The sequence below is a fragment of the Ctenocephalides felis genome, unplaced genomic scaffold (assembly GCF_003426905.1).
Source record: "Ctenocephalides felis isolate EL2017-DRISC unplaced genomic scaffold, ASM342690v1 CF-g0.4_SCAFFOLD_01886, whole genome shotgun sequence".
In the NCBI taxonomy this organism is placed as follows: domain Eukaryota; kingdom Metazoa; phylum Arthropoda; class Insecta; order Siphonaptera; family Pulicidae; genus Ctenocephalides; species Ctenocephalides felis.
The window spans coordinates 42856350-42876125 of record NW_020538040.1 but is presented as its reverse complement, the minus strand read 5'-3'; the positions used below and the strand labels follow the sequence as shown (position 1 = coordinate 42876125).

At 27.8% G+C, this 19776-nt stretch overlaps 1 protein-coding gene across 2 annotated transcripts in view; it reads right to left on the bottom strand.

Annotated features, from left to right (window-relative positions):
- Nucleotides 1-8192: 8192 nt before the first annotated feature.
- The window catches only part of LOC113376713 (regulator of G-protein signaling rgs-2), a 215807-nt gene continuing 204223 nt past the window's right edge, over nt 8193-19776 (bottom strand). For both annotated transcript variants that reach the window (XM_026616733.1, XM_026616734.1), the window contains 2 exons: nt 15492-15613; nt 8193-8685 (listed from right to left, as the gene is read on the bottom strand). In XM_026616733.1, the coding sequence (XP_026472518.1) occupies nt 8532-8685; nt 15492-15613 (276 nt within the window). In that variant the 3' untranslated portion in view covers nt 8193-8531. The remainder of the gene's footprint in view (nt 8686-15491; nt 15614-19776) is intronic.

Here is a 19776-nt window from a genome sequence, read left to right as displayed (position 1 = left end):
TGTATTTTATTTGAATATATTGCGGAATTGATATATAAATAATCATCCTGAAAAAAAGTTTAAATCAACTGTCATCAAACCATCTATACCTCAAAAGATGCAACCACAGTAGAAAATGCAAAGACAGCCTAAAATGTCAACACATCATGTGAAAAACTACAGAGATCACATAGCCCTCTGTATTGTAAGCTAGATATTATTTTTCACAAATAAACTTCAATGTTCGTACATTTAGCAATATACAAACTTTTGGTTAATGTTGTCATTTAGGGACCGATTCTGCCACACAACAAAAAAATGTTATGGCAAAGCCATGTTACGCTCCGACTTCCATAAATTATGCTAATGAATAATACTTAATACTGTCAAAATGTCATGAATTTGCTGTTCATTCAGGCGTTTTACTCATAAACTGCAACGTCACTCGTATGTTATGGAGCTGTATCAGAAACACACTGTTATCTAACATCGTTTTTTGACATTTGTGCGGCTTCTAGATTATGTTTTCCATCAGACAACCTGAGAAATTCGCCTGACTGCACACCAACCGCATGGCTTTTGACAATATTAGTATGGAAGGTTCTTCATAACATGGCATTGCCATAACATTTTTCTGATATGCGGCTGAATCGGTCTCTTAATATATTCATAGTTGTTGGAAATCCATTAATTATTCCTGTCGGACCCTGAAGATGCAGCTGATAGGGTCGAAGTCCTTACAATTAAAATTCTGCTTCTAAAAATACAAATAAGTGTAGAAACAAACAACATTGAATGCACAGTTTATTTTATTTTTGAGTTTATGTTACACCGTCTTATCTACCTAGAGAACGGATTTATAATTAAATTTTTCGCGATTTTACAATTTCGTTATCATTTTTATTTATTTCATTATAGTAGTTACAAATAGTTTTAATCATTACTATCAATGTTATGTATTGCACATATATATTAATAACTACATAGAGGTACAGTCCTAGATCTAATGTTATTGGCGTGGTACAGTTTTTAGGGTTTTTATCCATTTACTAAGAAGGCAGATTAGGGTTACATTAAATAGTACATAATAGCAATTGACACAGTGTAAATCCTGCGTTGTCAATTCAAACGTTCGGCATTGAACGGTTGTAAATATTCATGAAAAATACAATTGCTTGTTAATTCTCAATGCAATCAAATGACTGAAATATATCTGCTTTCTTAGTATGCATTGTGATGAACTGTATCAAATATTTTTGCCAAGACGTAGCTAAATACAAAACCATCGTTTTGATAACTAACTGTATTCGATCGCCGCGTCCATTCAAGAATAATATAATTTGGTTGCTGCGACCTACGCAAGCATGTCTTAACGTATTTCAAATTGTACAAAATCTAAAAGTAGATTTGCCAAAATATATTTATAATCAGCAGCAAAAATTTACCATATCTAAATTGCTCATTACTTTCTAAACATTTCAACAATTTCAAGTTATTTGTGTCCAACTCGGAAAATACTACGATTAGGGCCTACTTTGAAATTCGGGGTACTGAGAAATAGCAAGACATCGTGCAAAATTATTTATAAACCATTCTTGAAATGTACTTTTTTGTTCAGCCCTCATAGTGTGTGCATTATATACAGAACAATACATATTCGATATTGCTTCGAAGTCATTTCCTTAATTTACATGTAACTTCTAATTAATAATTAAAAATTGCAGATGTTCTCTTTAACACTCTGGCAAGAATAATATTAAGATGGCATCATGAAAGCGGTGATTTATGATTACATTTTAAATTATTATTTTTGTATTTTATACTGTGCAGGATCACATAGATATATAAGGATGTCTGAAATCATGGCTTGTGCAAATTCAGGTCCTTACTTGTTGGTGGACCATATTTAATAGATATTCCAACTCGAACAATAGTTGCTGCACGAAAATATTTAATCATAATGAAATTAAAGCTCTTGGAAATAAAAATATAGTGAAATTCCATTGCGATTAATGATCACTCATTATAAAAACCAGTAAAACACTTAAAAAAGAGGGTATTTAAAAATGCTTGAAACCAACAATTCTGGAATGAGTTGATATCACGCAACGGAAAATTAGAAAGACGAAAAAAATTGTAAGCATATGATTAATTTAAAATATATTTATAAGAAAATCAAATATATCTGAAATCAATGCATCGATCAAAAAATACTATAGATTCTTTTTAATTTCGACTTCAATTTTAATGTGCATTTGCACCATGATTGATGCTTCAACTAATTTCTTTTGCTACAGAAGGAGGAATTTTCCGTAGGAGAGACACTGCTGTACGAGCCAGCGATCCGTCCACTAGCGCTATTCAACGAACCAAACACAAAAACAAATTTTCCAATAATTATCACTAAAATGAGTTTAAAAATAAAAAATTACACTTTTAAAAAAATAAAAATTCAAACAAGTAAGAATTATCAATAATTTACATACTTAAAAATTTTGAATATCGAAGCAGAAGTCGACACGCTGAATGTCGTCTATATTCGACATTCGTGCACATAGAATCATTATGCAGATGTCGCATATAGGCGATGCTCATATCAAAAGGGTTTAATGTTAAATATTTCAAAAGATATAGAAAAATCTTGCAGAATGCTTATTGAAAATTGCACATATTTTATGATAAAATTAGTAAAAATAATTTCGTAATTTTAAATTGAATGTTTATCACTCATGATTTTGTATAATAACTATTAACAAAAAGGAATGTTTTTAAAATGCAATCATTCAAGAGCTACGCAAAAATATAGATAGTTAAATATAAAAATTAAACAACTTTATTGATTTAATTTGTTTTAAAGTTGATGGTCGTATTTTTAGTAAGTAATAACCAATGCTTCATAATCGAAATTTTTTATTTAATTATGCAGTTTGTTTGATTTGGTTTCCAAGTCATGATTTCGTCCATCGGTCACTTAAATGACAATTTAAAATTTATTTTGTACGTGCAACACATGAGTTTATTACAACGACACAGATTCTTATATCTTTTCATATATAAAAAAACTGCAATTTTTGTCATATAAATATTCAACAATATCTTTGAAATAATTAACATTCAAAATAAATAATAATACACGGATATCACATAATCGACATAGAGGGTAAATTTGGATTTTTACTAGACTTTGTTTATTTAAAATATAGCATAGAATTAATATATAGCTTTCGAAAACGTGAACATATCTAATATTATATCTAATTATTTTTATATCATATACATCATGTAAATAATACGAACATATTACGTTTAATATATTTTTCACTATTACAATAGAACTTGTATTGGCAATACTCCTAGCAATACAAACATATTTTAACTATATATTTGGTCGTTCTGTGCTCAATCGAAACAAACTTAAGTCGAAACATTTTCACAAGTACAAATTCTGACATCTAAACTAGCGTAACATATAAAAGACTAACAGTGAACAAAATATTTCAAAGCGCAAATAATAAAATAATCATCATATTCCTTCTACAATTTTATCATTATTTTGTACAACTTGACTAGAAATATAATTAACCGAAATTACCTCACGAATTGTGATGAAATCTTAATATTGCGCATTTTTATTGAGAATACTTGTAGGCAGGCGAAAAATATTTGCACACTTCGTTTATTCTTCATATCAGAACAAAAATAATTGATTTCGTCGAGCTTGAACTAAATTTTATTCTCTATTCTCTATATTATAAAAAAAACAAATCATACAAGAAAGAGAACTATAGTGTAAAAACTCCTCACAATAAAAGAAAGATGTTTAGAATAAATGATGAGTTAAAAATAAGTTTTATGATCACATAACATATGATCAATCACATTTAACAAAGAAAACATCTGAAGACTCAAAAGTAAATAAATTTAATTAAAAAATAAAAAGATTTTATTAGCAAGAAAGTCCTTTGATAAAGAATTAATCATATTTCTTATTCATGCTGTGTATATATAATCTTTAAATTTTCAATTAAAAGCTTCAGTTTTTACTTTTTTTCTATATGTGTTATAAGAGGATTTTAAGAAATTATCAGAATTCGTTATGTTTTATGTAGGGTAGGGCGGGGTACAAAGGTTTAATTTTACTTTAACTTGAATAAAATTAGACAACAATATCTTATTTTTATTTTAAAGGTTAAGTTGGTCCTTTTTACCCCACACAAGTGTACGCTTTTCAAAAGGTTATATAAAAAAAACTGTTGAATCTAACATCTGGTCAAATGAACAGTTCATATTGTAAAATTCTTATTAAATAACGCATACTTAAAAATTATATTAAGATCTCGTAAACTAAACAACACTGCTCACGACCAAAAAGACTGGCAACGAAAGAAAATACTTTTGTTATGAATTTTAAAACGTTGCCATTTAACTCTAGTTAGCGATTTTGTAAGAATCAAGGTGATGGCTGATCATACATCTTTTTCCCTCTACTTTCAAATATTGTTGTTAAAAAATAATGCTGAACTATACTTGTTTTGGAGATATTGGTAAACTTTTCTACCCGTAGACCTTTGCGCCCCGTTCTACCCTATATTCGTTATTTAATTTTTTGCTCTATAGAAATAATTTATTATAAATGAAAAAGTAGAAAAATATGCAATTCGAAAAATTAAGCAAAATAAAATAAATAAACAAAATTATACACTTCTTCAACAAAACTATTAAATTCAACTTCCAGGGTTCCACTTTAATGTAATTATTAATAACCTCAATATATTTCTATTACCAAAACAAAATTTACAAATATTTTCCTCCTGCTGTATTTCAAAATAAGTTTGTTAACTGCTCGTCAATATGTTTAATAATATATCAATAACAGTATGAAAGAACAACAGATTCACTATAAATGCAACAATTTTAGATTTTTCACATGCCCTAATTTTCTAATATTATTCTACTTGCTTTTTATATATTATATAACATAATATTGGAATTAAATTTCTAAATAAATTTAGCGACCATTGAATTGCATCACGGTCTACATTTGCGAACTAGAATTGCAAAAACCAAATTTAACCAGGCGATAGAAATCAGAAAAGATTTATAGTGCTCCGAAGTAATAATAATATATATCTAAATATTAGAAAAATTTGCTAATGTGCAAATTATATGCTTAGTATACAAAATTATTTTTTATACTTTTTAAATTATATTCAAGTACCTATATTAATAATATAAAATTTCTGAAGGTTGCCAAAAAAAAAACACGATAATATAAAAATTATCCAAGCACTATAAATTTTGCAGTTCTGATTTCCAAATAAAGATTTCATTTTTTTCGATAAATTCAATTTTTTTAAAATAAGTATATGATAATTATTGCGAATATTACTCACATCTAAATGCATTTGCGTGTAAGAGGCATACAGAGACCCGTTCAGGCTTTGTTAAGTTATTAAGTCGAATAACGAAACAATTCCAAAAATTTCCAAAAACCATCTGCAAATATTTTAGCCAACAGTTTTTCCTGAACCAAATCCAATTTTGGATAATTGTTTCGCTCTCGTCTTTGGAACTTGAACGCTGCCTTCAATTTTTTGACAAGTTCTATAAAGATAACTAGATACTTGCTAGTTTTAATTAGTTTATAAATATTATTAATATTGTTTTAATATATCTAGACACCTATACAACGAACTGAATAATCTTTAGTAGTATTTGTGCGTTGTTTCAATACAGAAAAGGAAACCTCAGAAATCAAAAAAGTCGTATCATCATTTAAAATCTTATTTATTGTAATTTGCAACATCAATTGTGTCTTGGTTGCGAATTAGAACACGTTTTGGAAAATGCAAATAGTTATTGAGGTCTTCGTGTTTTCGTTTCATCATAAGTAGTAATGCTAATTTTTGGTCTTTTTTATTCAGTTTTAGTCGGTTTCTAAGGATCTTAAAATCTGCAAAGTGAAATAACGGAATTTTTATGACGCCTATTATAATAATTTGCATTGAAACTTTAGTTATGAATAAAACTATCAGTAAAGAACTTAAAACAAGTCATTTGTTCCTATACCAACTGTCTCTAATAGTCGCAATTATTTAATCTTGATGATATAGAATACAACCAATATCCAATAAATGTTTTGGTTTGTGCAAAATAGTATGAGCGTTAGATGCTTATTGTAACAGAATAAATTTCATATTATATTTTATTAAAAAAATGTTATAAAAACCTTCTTTATCATTAATTTATAACATTTTTAGCTCAATTTTAAATAAATTATTGTTACAGACTTATTATGAAAAACAATTTTGGTGATCTTGAATCCATAAATTTTGTAACAATGAAAATAATTTTAATTAAAATATGAAATATTATCAGTAGCAAACAGCAAAAAAAGAACGGTTAGTATTAAAATTTAAGAGATGGGGACTAGTGTTGCCCATTTTATGATAATCTTTCTAAAAATCAATTAAAACGCAATGTCAATAGTCAACGCAAAGTCATAATTTATTTTTAAAAATTGTTACTCAAGTGAAAACTGAACTAAGTCAAAAAAAAGTTATTCAAACGATGATTTTTGAACAAATTATAGTAATATATAAAAAACGCGAATATTCTTTTTTTTAATTCTTGCATTCTGAAATATTTTTTTTATTTTTATTTATATATTATACTATATTATGCTTTTGTTTATCAAAGAATTCAGAAATTAAACTTATATAAAAATGCTCATTATAGAAAATAGCCTTTAAATTTAAATCAAGTGAGAAATGTTTTTAAAAAAAATCTGAGGAAAGGTTTGCTGTAATCAAATGTAAAATAATAATAATAATAAATTTTTAACAATAAGAATATAATATCAATTGATTTTGTGTTTAGAAATTTTGTTAAATGTATCACGCAAATTGGGATTAAATTTTGACACAAAGGTACATAATATTTTATAATTAAAGTTATTCGGTACAAAAATTTTTGGAATTTTATAATTGATTTAATAGAATGAATAGATTTTTTTTAATAGTTACAAAAAGCTTCTATTGCCCTACTAGACGTTTTCGATGTTATACAAAACTAATAAATTCCTTTGCTGTAATTTTTATCATGATAGAAACTCGATCAAAAACCAAAACTAGATCTGTATAAAATTTGCTATTACGTTTCAGAATTAAACATTCGGGTTATAATAATCTATATATTATTTAAATAACGTTTTAATATTTGGCATTGCAATCTTAATTATCACTGACTTGTTATAATAATCCGTGCCAAGACGGATGCAATATTAATTCAGGATAATATTATAGAAAATATCACTTATCGAAGAAAATTTGGTAATACATCAATAATTTATTATCAAAAAAATATTTAAAAAAGAGTTAAAGATTTTAGAATACAAAGAGTGTCTTCAAAAATCTTCAAAAAATCTCTTTACTAGAATAATTATTCTAAAAAACTTTGATTCATATATTATTTGATACCGGTGAGTTACTTACTATTAAATTTTATGTCACATGCACACTCACGATTTCTATAAAGTATGTCCCTTGTATTTAGACAAAATCGAATTATTCGATTTTTCTTTATTAATTTGTTTTAAACATTAAATCCGCTGTAATATTAAACTTAATCTTACACATCATATCTATATTTGAAAAAATCGCTTAATTTAATTCAATATAATCTGATGCACAATTTATCATCTCTTCATCAAAATCGATTTTATTATATATTTATATTATAGGCCTATACATCATTTCTATGTCAATAATTTTAAATAAAGCATTCACAAAATATTAAACTTTGATAAATGCTACTTGAATTATTCTTGCAAACCGCTACCGTTTATTTGTAGAGAGCTCAACGTATGTTTTTTATTTATAAATGTGGTTGAATTTCAAATTCATGGCACAAATTTTAATCATTTCAGTTTATTGCTGTGACTAGAGATTTAAAATTGTTAAATTCACTCCACATTGAATACGTTTTAGATTTCGTATTATAACTGACAAAATAGTATTAATATTATTTTAACTTATCTGAAAGACATTTTTCGTCACTGACGTATATTTCACAACGAATCAGGCAATATATTTGGTTCAAACGACTAGTACTACAATTTTATATATAATACTTTATGTATTTTGTCAATGACACATTAATTCTTTAAGTTTTATACTGAGATCATACATCTAAAATCCAAATTAATAGTCCTGTTCCATGTTCCGTTCATGATAAAACTCAATTCCTTTTCTTTTGGTAAAGCTTTAAGAAGTGGTACTATATAGCAAAAACACATTTGTATATAATATGCAATCGCTATTATTAAACTTCTTAGACGAAGTAAAATGTAAAAACCATGAAAATTCCAATTTTGTCATTTTCACTATCTTCGATGATATTTGACAACCTTGATTGGATCAAATGTGTATGCCAACAAAACTATACTCACGTCTTACGACCAAGAAAAGTATCGATCTGGTAATCGATTTTATCAGGTGTTCTATTGTTAAAAAAGGTAAATCACTAAAATTGTTAAAATGATCGGAATATGGTTACGATGATGACCGATGCCCTGACAGCATTTTAGTATCATCCTTTGGACTTGGTTCGGTTTGTTGTTTTTGGTTGTTTCCAGTACCAGTTTGTTCTTGATGCTGCAGTTTCGTTTTTTCCAACAAATTTTTATATATGCTTGACGTTACGAATCTGTAACAAAATATTGTGATTAGTTATATAAAGCATAGATTAAATGCACATGAGGATACAATTAACCAAATCCAAAATGACCAAAGATTAATAAAATAGAGTATATTGCAATAACATCGAAAGTTATTAATCAGCTTGAACATTTGTTGATATTTAAATAAATTAGTGGTGTTTGGCGGAGTGTCTTGAAACAAATTTTAAAACTTTCCTCTTTGTTACCACATGGATGATTTTAAGATAATTATTGATAATTGCTAAATTGGCAATTGCAATAAAATTGGAAGAAAACTAAAAAATTAAGTACATGTTATTACCTAGAAAATAATTCATGTTATTATAATTAAAAGCTTTAGAATAAGTATAAATTTTGAGATTGCATAAAAACTATGATTTTAGGAAATGTTAGGACTTGTAGAAATCTTCCAGAAATTCCTTATTTTAAAATGATTGAAAAAAAATGAAGTTTTAGAGTTATGTGAAAAACAGCAATAGTTTTTATTTCAAATACACAACTTTTGATTGAATTTGTTATAATGTCTGAAACTGCATTACAAAAGAATGAATTTTTTTCTTTGTACACAAATATCACCTGGATTAAATTGAGATATTTATAAATAATTGACACAAAAATTGAAAAAGTACCCGAAAATCTATCTATAATGTATATTATTGCGATTTGAAACTTTGAAAACTTGCTTAAACTAAAAGTTCCTTATTTTGAAATTATGGTTGAAAAAAAAAATTGCAATAGTTTTGATTTCAATCACTGACAATAAAAACTCTCAAATTTCGTTTGGTTTTGTCATAATTTCTTAAGCTGCATTCAATTATTGTACACAATCATACATATAAAATTGTAATGATATAAAAAAGAAGCATAAAAAGTATCACACTATTTTCTAATTTCTAATTCAACTGATACGAAACCCTGAATTGTTAGTGCCTCTATTATAAGATGCCTGTAAATAAGATAAAACAATAACATAATACTATTTTACTACAAATATTATATTAATTATATGGTTACTAACAATGCAATTAATAATAATATTGTATCTACTAGCAAGTTAAACTAGAATAAATTTTTTAAACGTGTTTCTGAAAAATTAACATAATTATTAGATTAATTAATTAATTAAATCAATTATTTAACATGAAACCTTGAAGAAGTTAAATCAACGTATCGCATATCAAATATCTCAGTCAATACAACTAAAATAAAAATTGGAAAATCAAAGATGTCGAAAGAATATAGTATCTTCGAAAAAAGTAATCAACACGTCTCCTGGTCAATAGGAATCGAATTTTTCTAAGGTATGCCAAAATGTTCAAAAACCTTTGAAACATAAATATATATATACAAATTTTCATTGTAGATCTTTTTGGTGTTACTATAACTTTCCCTACGGGAAGTTAAAAATATAGGCTTCAAAAATACAAAATCATCTGACCATTTACAGTGATTGACAGAGATAATTCATTTTCCGCAGGGTAAGTTAGAGTAATCGCTAAATAATCGAAAATAAAAAATTTCATATATCTTTATGTTTCAAAGGTTTCTGAACATTTTGGCGTACCTTAGAAAAAATTGATGTATGTGTGTATTGACGCACATCCAAACCAACTAGCATGCAACTTATACCAGGAAGGCCAGCCGACCAGGCTCAAAAGGAAAATACCTCGAGATTTATTATAGTTTATATATATATATATATATATATATATATATATATATATATCTCTCTCTATATTTGTCTTTAGTTTTTTCTTTTTATATATTAACTATAGTAGATACACCACTGGGCGTATGTACTAATTTGTAAACAACCAATTGTAAACACTTGTCAGCATTCTCTGCTAAATATAATTATTTTTATAGATTGCAGAATGAAAATAAAATAAAAAAAAAAAAGTGTGTATGTGTGTAAACGGATACAAATTTTTGACGACGATTTCGGAAACACTGATCAACCGATTTGATTAATTTGATTAAACGTGCTGATTAGTTTTTGGCGAAGGCAGGTCTATCCGTTCCGAAGATACGGGGTAAAAAGTGCCAAAAACGGTAACTCAGTTTTTAAGAGAACGGAGTTTTTACTTGTATTGACAAGATGAAGAACAAGATTTAATTTTTGGGAAGGTCCAGCAGTTAGGCACTCAATATAAATAAGTTAAAAAAATGTCATGTGGCGGTCAAAAATGTTTATTGGACATATGTACATCCAATTATCAGATATTTTATAGAGATTTTAATAATGTGTACACATTTTGTGTAAATTTTTTTGGGTTTCGTACCAAGTTTTTCCATTATGGTACGAAAAGTTCCAGCAATTTGCTTTTTACTAGTTGCCCTTTAGAGCAGTTAGTGTCTACGAAAATCATCAAGTGAAGAAAATACTTTTTGGAATTCTGATATCTTTCACTCGAGACATATTGCTCTCGTTACTACTATACAATCGTAAGCGTACTCTACAATTATCCCATAGTTACTATATGATTTCCTATCGCAATTTACAGTTGCCGAGATGCAGACTCGGCATTCTCTGCTCATTGATCAAAATTAATGTAGTTATCTTAGTGCTCTAGTAGGTACCTATGGCTTGTACAATTATATTACAGTTTCATGGTACGAGACATCAGCCGCCTATTCACTTAATGCACCATCGCTATTTTATGCACTTGCAATTCAATTTATAATACATCAGTCGCTAACTTTCGGGACAAATGTATGCTGTAGTTTACTTGTACATTGGAAGAGATAAAAATTTTGTGAGATGTGAAAATTATTTTTGTAACTAATTAATTTAATTCATTTAGACAAAACTGTAATTCCATTTGTTTTTCGTTAGTTCCAAACGCATGACATGCATTTGTAAGCGATTCTTTACATAATATATATTAAAAAATTAGAAATACGGTCAAAAGTGTTTTTAATGATATTTATTTATTTATTGATATTATAACCAGTCTCAATTATTTTTGCTCATATTTGGTTTATTGACTACCAGTAACATAGTTTTTGAATTAAGTAGGAACTATAATAACATATTTAATGAGGAAAAATGCTACCAATTAATAAATCATTTGTTCATATAGTACGGATGACATATAAAGAAAGGATATACAAAAATGTCAATTTTTGAGAAGGTGGTTGGCAAATAAATCATTTGGTTCTCTTTGGGAACAAAATATACATTGTTACCAACCTTCAGAACGTAATAAGTGGTCTTTCCAATAAATGCAAGTCTGTTTTTGAAGTAGTTTAAGTAGAAGTTAAAAAGTCATCACCTTTGACAGGTCTCGATTATTTTTTTGGCATCGAATGAAACTGCCTTGTACTGAATACAAAATAATACTGTTATTTTGTCCATAGTATAAGTCCGATTGTCCGAAAGAGAACAAAAATGTATAAATGATAAAATTTTTATTAAACACCTGATTATTGCAATAAAATTGAGCAAAACCACTAATACTGGCATAAGTTCATTGATTATGATAGAAATAATTACAAGTAACAATAAATAATTCCCCAAAAACATGAGAAATTCACCTTCAAAATAAACTTTTAAAGGCGCGAAACACGTTTGAACTGATTACTCTGAAGACTGACAATGACGCCCAACATCTGGCATGATTTTTGTTATTATGGCTGTCTTAACGTTATACAGTTGCAAAAACGTTTATAAATTTAGGCAATTTTTAATAACAGCTACTTTGTTGGTTTGACCATATATACTATTTTGTCCGTATTTTTCCTTAATTAATTATTATTGGTTATTAATTATATAAGTTATAAATAAAGAGTTTTAGTAACGTTTTTATAGTATTTTGTTAGTTCGTGATAAGATCGAGAATTAGCAGCCACTAGTTCAACCCAAACCTCGCCCAGTTTGATATTAAGCAGTATGATACCAGATTTCTACTTGAAAATATTGATCTCAAATATTGTAAGTGAAAATATCCTTTCGGGACCATTTCTGCATAATATTAGAAATAACGAAAAATACTGATCACGTATAGTAAAAAAACGTTTTAACTAGAAATGAACATCTAGTAGGTTGCCTTCTGAGCAAGCTAAAGACAACAAAATAATTACTGAGTGTTTTCATAATATATAGATTTGAATTTACATCTCACAAACAATAAATTGTCGCGATGATTTTTTCGTTTTTTTTGGCGATTGATAAAACTAAATAAATTAATGGTACAAATGAAAGAAACAAACAACGGTATATTGATTGTGGTTTTGCACGAGTTCGAATTGCAATTTCCTCTAGGTCTTGTTATATTATGTAAAATATAAAGCAGATAAAAAATGGATGATAAATTCTGATGACAGACAATTCTTGATTGAAACATGTTTCCATGTGAAAATGTACCTTACTACTATTACAGAAATTGTGATAATAAAATTCATCACATAAAGATAGAGCAACTATTTGTGTTGCCATCCATAAAATTGACGAAGTTAACTAAAATCATTACAACAGATTAAAGGATCCTGAAGCTCTGATTGTTGTTCAAAAATAATAATCATAATGCTTTGTACAACTCTCTCTATAAAAGTTTGTTTAATACATCAAAAACTTAAAAAAATGATTACTAACAGCATATGAACGAAAGTATAGATACTGAAAAAGCAGTCTGAGCATTTGCAACTCTGAATAGCAATCTGCAGTATTTCATTTAATTATAATCATCATTATGATCGTATTATTATTGACAATGCGAAATATCAAATTAGAGAACATTTGAGAATGGTTAATATCAAACATCAAAATCACTTGACATAATATATCAAATTGACCACAAAGGTCGATGACAAACGACATGTGCGCCAAGCATTCGAAATTTGAGCAATAATACTATTATGCAATATCAACACTATGCAATTGTTAGCAGATAATCCGTAACATGTGTTCTGACGATCTAATATCAAAAATTAATTAATTCGATTACTAACCAGAATATATTTAAATTTTAGTATTACATAACTTTGTCAAATCATTATCAAAGGCGACCAATTAGAAAATACTAATTTAGTAAGACTTTAGATACTTAAAACTTTCTATATGAGGGGCCATTCTCCGATAAAATAGACCGTTAGATGTTATGCTTCTTTTTTCATATAAATTTTTAGTAAAAACTATAAAAATGCTATGTATTTGCTGTGGGATAAAAATAACTTGGTTGATCATTCAGACCCACAACTTAGTTTTTATATATATACATTCAGTTTTTGAGAAAACGTCAACAAAAGTCAAAAATTGGATACGCACAAACATACTCTGTCCAAATTAGGTCATTCACAATGACTTGAAAGGTTAGGAAAATGTAAAATTAGCAAGTCGGTTTTTCTGGCAAAAACAAACTTCTTTTTCGGGAAGAATAAGCTTTTGTCTAAAATCAAATAAAGGCAATAAATTTCATGATCTACACACAAACATCCTAAAACATTATAGTTTATTAGTTTATGCAACTTGCCGTAATGCTTCTACAAATCAAACTCTTAACTAGTGGTATATGACATCGTGCGTTAAGGCAAATTGCTGAAACTTATTGTACCAAAAATTTAATTTTTTGAGAAATATTCAATTTTTTTAAAACTTTGAAAAAACAACATTTTTGAGAATTTTGAAATTTTCGAAAAAAAATAGTTTTTTGAAAAAAAGATTTTTTTTATTTGGAAATATTTTGGAAATTCTGAATGTTTTGAAGCAATCGCGCTGCTTTAGCTGCGTAGAGACGAAATATCTAAACGCGTAAGCGCCGCGTCTTAGTTTAGCGGACAATGGGGCGTCCATTAATCACGTGGATTCTTTAAGGATTTTTAGACCCCCCCACCCCCTTGGTAATACGTGGTGATATTCAAAATTACGGGATAGTTAGTTACGGGAAAAAATGTAAAATTTACCTTTTTTGAAAATGGATTTTTTTTTTAAAAAAAGATAAAATATAAATAGACATGATATCTTACTATACTCCTCCCTCCTCCACGTCATATTTTGTGATTTTTTGTCGAACCCCATCTCTCCCGGAAAACCTCCCGTAATCAATGGACGCCCCCTAAACAGTGTTACAGAACCCATAGAAATGCATACAAAATTTGTACTTATTATTGACATGTCTAATGATCATTTTTGACCGGCAATTTGTACTTATTATTGACATGTCTAATGATCATTTTTGACCGGCAATTTTTTTTTACTTTTTTTACTCGATATCCAAAACCAGTAGACCAGTCATCCCAGATATTTAATCAGTTCTTCAATTTATCAGTAAAAGTAAAATCTTTTTTAAATTATTAAAGTCAGCCGTTCCGTTCTCTCAAAAACTGAATTACCATTGTTGGCACTTTTTGCCCCGTATCTTTGGAACGGCTGGCCAGCCTTGTTGAAAATCGGCACGTCTCTTTACCAATGGAAATTGAATGTTTTCTGAATCATTCAAATCGGTTGAAGCGTGTTTCCGAAATCGTCGACGAGAACTTGTATCCAAACACACACCCACACACAAACACAAACAAACACACACACATACATGCATTTTTCTTAAGGTATGCCAAAATGTTCAGAAATTTTCATTTTCGATTTTTTTACAAGTATTATAACTTACCCTACGAGAAGTATACAAAGATCGAAACGCACCAAAAACTACTACTGGAACTACATCGAGAAAATGAATGTACGGCCTAGTGGGCAGTTATAAAAACCACTCACAAAATTATATAATATTTCTATGAATTTTTTACCCAGAAAACGTGAGAGAAATATACATGCTAAAAGTAATTAGTACAAACTACAAACCTCGGATACGAGTCCCTTTGCATGAGAGTGTAAATCTGTTGTTGAGCTTCGTCGTACGTATGTGGTGTTGGCTGCATCATATTTTTATTAACAATATCTCGCACCGCAGAGTCTAGAGATACCTGCAAAAATGAACAAAAATAATATAGAATACCGTATGAGCTTTGAAATACTGTGAAACTATGATATTCTTATACAGGAATTCATACGGGAACTGGAAAATACGACTAATCTGATAAAATATTTTTACGGCTATATGGGATTCACATACGAGGATTATTTAATGATTTTTGGATGGTTTTTTTTTTGTATCACTGAAGTAGAAAAAAGTTATTATTTTAATTGAAGAAGCATCTAAGTATACTTTTTGTCAAATTATATTGTAACTAGTGGTGTATGGCACCGTGCCTTAAGGCAAATTGCTGAAACTTCCCGTACCAAAAAATAAATTATTTTAAAACAACTTTAAAACTTTGAAAAAAAATAGATTTTTGAGAATTTTGAAATTTTTGAAAAAAAAAATGAGTTTTTAATTAAAAAAATTTAATTATATTTCGAATTTATTGCGCTGCATAGCTGTTTTAATGTTTTAAATAAAATATCGAAGCGCGTAAGCGCCGCGTCGTTGTCTAACGGCAACGTTGGCATGGACATTAAAACATTGGCATGGACCCATAAAAATGTTTACAAAATTTGTAGTTATCATGATCTCTATAAAATATCTGATAATGTACATATGTCAAATGATCATTTTCAACCGCCAAATGACATTATTTTTTACATTTTTATTGGATCTAAGCAAATGCTGGACTTGTATTCTAAAAAATTTCACCAGTTGTTCACTTCGTCAATGCAAGTAAAATGTTTTTCGAATTATTCAAATTGGACGTTTTGTTCTTTCAACAACTGATATACCATTTTTGGCACTTCTGCCCCGTATCTTCGAAACGACTAGACCTGCCTTTGCCAAAAACTGATCAGCACGTCTCCATATCACTAGAAATCGAACGAATTTTGAATTATTCAAATCGATTGATTCGTGTTCTCCAAATCCTCGACGAAAAATTGTATCCGCACACACACACACATACACATTATTATAAGGTATGCCAAAATGTTAAGAAACCATTGAAACGTTAAGATATGTAATAATTTTAATTTTTTTGTTATTTTGCGATTGTTGTAATTTACCCTAAGGGAAGCTAATAATTATTTCCATCACTCTTTAAAAATATCTATTGAAGTTTTAAACCATATGTACTTATTTCTCCTATAAAGTTGAAAAATGAATGATTTTTATTTTGATTATAAAATGTTTACAGAAAAGTTTAGAAATTTAACTGCAAAATAGGACTATACTGACAATTAAAAATTTTAAGGCTATGAAGAATTTTGATACAAAGATAGTGTAATGTTTAAGGTTTCTTTTTTGATATTACATATTTAAACTAACTACACTCTGTTGAATTCGGAGCTTTAAAATTCAAATTGCCAAATAAGTATTATACAATGCACATAAAAATTATCTTTCATAATATTGACAGTATGAATATGATTATAACATTTTGTAGTAAAAAAAATGATTTAAAAAAAAAATTTACTAAAAAAATTATATATCAAATAAAGTTTGTAGTAATCTTTAAGTTACCATTATCTAAATTTGCAGGACCAAACAATAAAATTTTATACAACAAAACATCTTCTAAATAATCTAGGCACACAGTTCATTAAATACATTACAGATTCGTATTTAATTTACACGAATTTATAATTTTTGTAAACACGAACTAGATACTTTCAAAATAGTATCGAATACATTTTAATTGCAATTATTATATCCCAAATGAGTTGCACGCACGGGAACCGAGTTTATTTAATAATGCAGCGATTTTAAATAATAAATAACATACAACAAGAGCATCGTGTTTTGTATGAAACTAATTATCGCAGGTAACATCGACATGAATACGAATATGAAATACGAAACACGATAATTAGAAAATTAATCTGTTGTTTACCTATTAGTTATGAATTTTAATTGATACACAGTTACATGTAAATGATATCCACGGTAGAATTAATTTACCGAGAGGAATTATGTTCCGCATTTCTATTCAATTCGAACATGAATATGAGGATTGAAATATTATAATAAAAACATAATTAAAACGTTATATAAAAGGGCTTCCACGTGCATTGGAGGTTTCAACTATGGGTTTTCGTACCGACTAAGGCAGCCTGATGTCAAGCAATAGCGATTTCGATTTTTACTTGAAAATATAGATAGCAATATGTTTCCAAGTGAAAATAGCCATTTCCAGGCATTGCTGTACTAATAAGAGTTCATTAGTATTACAGAAATTCGAACAGTAGATTCATCAAACAGAGATACAAAATACGTATGTGTTGCCATCTATAAAAAAAAGCCACGACGTTTAAGAAGAAAAATTATTATGAAAATATTGTTACTTAAAATAACTACAAACAATTTTGTCTTATAATAGATTTGATAACATAAAAACGAAAAACATTATAGTCTTATAATACAGATTTTTGTTTTAACACTAACCAACAAAATAATTTAAACAAAGTTTATAAATATATAAATATATTATAAATTTTTTAAACAAAAAATCTATCTATTTTTTGAACAAAAAGTTTTAATTCAATTGATAGATTTAGTATGCAACTTCTCAATTTATTACCATTTCGAAAACGTTAACTAAGCAATCATATGTTCCATAATGTTTTGAATGATTAAATTACTAAAAGGTAAGAGCTTCTAGGATATATCTGAAAATATAACTTTTAACTTCAGAGAATATAACAGTGGTACCTACTATCCCCTCCATAATCTAGATTTTTTTACTAATTAAACATTGATATATCATTCTGAATGATTCTAAAGTTTCAACTACATTTAGATATAATAATAAGGATTCGAGAACATATTTTCCTTCATTAGATGTTTTCGTAGTAGAAAATAATCAATCGTTTCTTAATATAAATTGTACCCTCGCGGAAATATAAATTGTACAAATATATTCAGTTCTTCAAACATTGACCAAATTCACTGCATGTGACAAACATTTTTAGATTCGGTTATATTTACAAATTCAAAAAATATATTATAAGTCTTAATGATGTCGAAGTTATCGATGCGGTTATTTTAACTTGTCCTTCAACATATTAAAGAAAATTGTTAGTAATAAGCTTTTGCTGAATAAAAATATTTATACATTTACAGTATTTGCAATGATTTTATCATTAAATAAGTGTAAAGAAAAGTATAGAGTTTAAGTAATTTTAGGCAACAAGATGCAAATAAATTTTACATTACATCGTTATTATATTATTAGAACACTTATAAAACCAAAATAAGTTTATTATAATAAAATTGTAAATTATCTCATATTTAATTTTTTATATAGCTTGATTGTTTCACAGCTAACTAATCCCAGAGTTCATAATTATATTGGTTTCAAAAATTGTATAATATAAAAGAAAGAAATCTATTAGTGTTTGCTATTTTTATTAACATTTTTAGTTTGATTAATTCACCAAAATTTCTACAGTACTTCATAATTATCAGTAAACTTTATAAATGATTGATCTTCAAAACGATTTTTTTTAATTAGTAGCGCAAATACAGAATTCGTTTTAGTTTAAATACTATTTTTTTTAATCCAGAAAAAGAGATTGTTTGAACAGTCAGCAGGAAAGGATGATAATTCTTCTGGAGAGGAAGAGGCGGAGGATGACCCTAGGTCTATGAATTAATCGCCCAGAAGACGCAGGGCGACGTCCGCCTCTGCCGCCTGCAGGCGCAGGAAATACCGCCGACCATATGCAGTTATCCTTCTTTTATATTTTTCTTTTTTTTTGTTCTTTAGTTTTTCTTTTTTTTTACCGACCATATGGTCTCATCTTTTTTTTATATTTTTCTTTTTTTTTGGTTCTTCAGTTTTTCTTTTTTTTTTTAACTAATTCAGATTACAGGTGGTCTCATCCTAAAGAAAAAAATATGATAAGGAATTCAAAATGCAAAATATTTAATATGTTACAATTGTATTAAATTATTATTGTAATTGACACTATTTGGCCCTAGTTGTTTGTGATACTTCACTCATTATCAGACATAGATATAGAAATGCTCGCGCAAAATCCGATCATATATCTCAATATAAATTATTAAGATTTAAAAAATATTAATTAAACTGCAGACCAATTTAAATTTAATATATTTTTCATATTAAAAACATCGTGATATTATATCAATATCGAA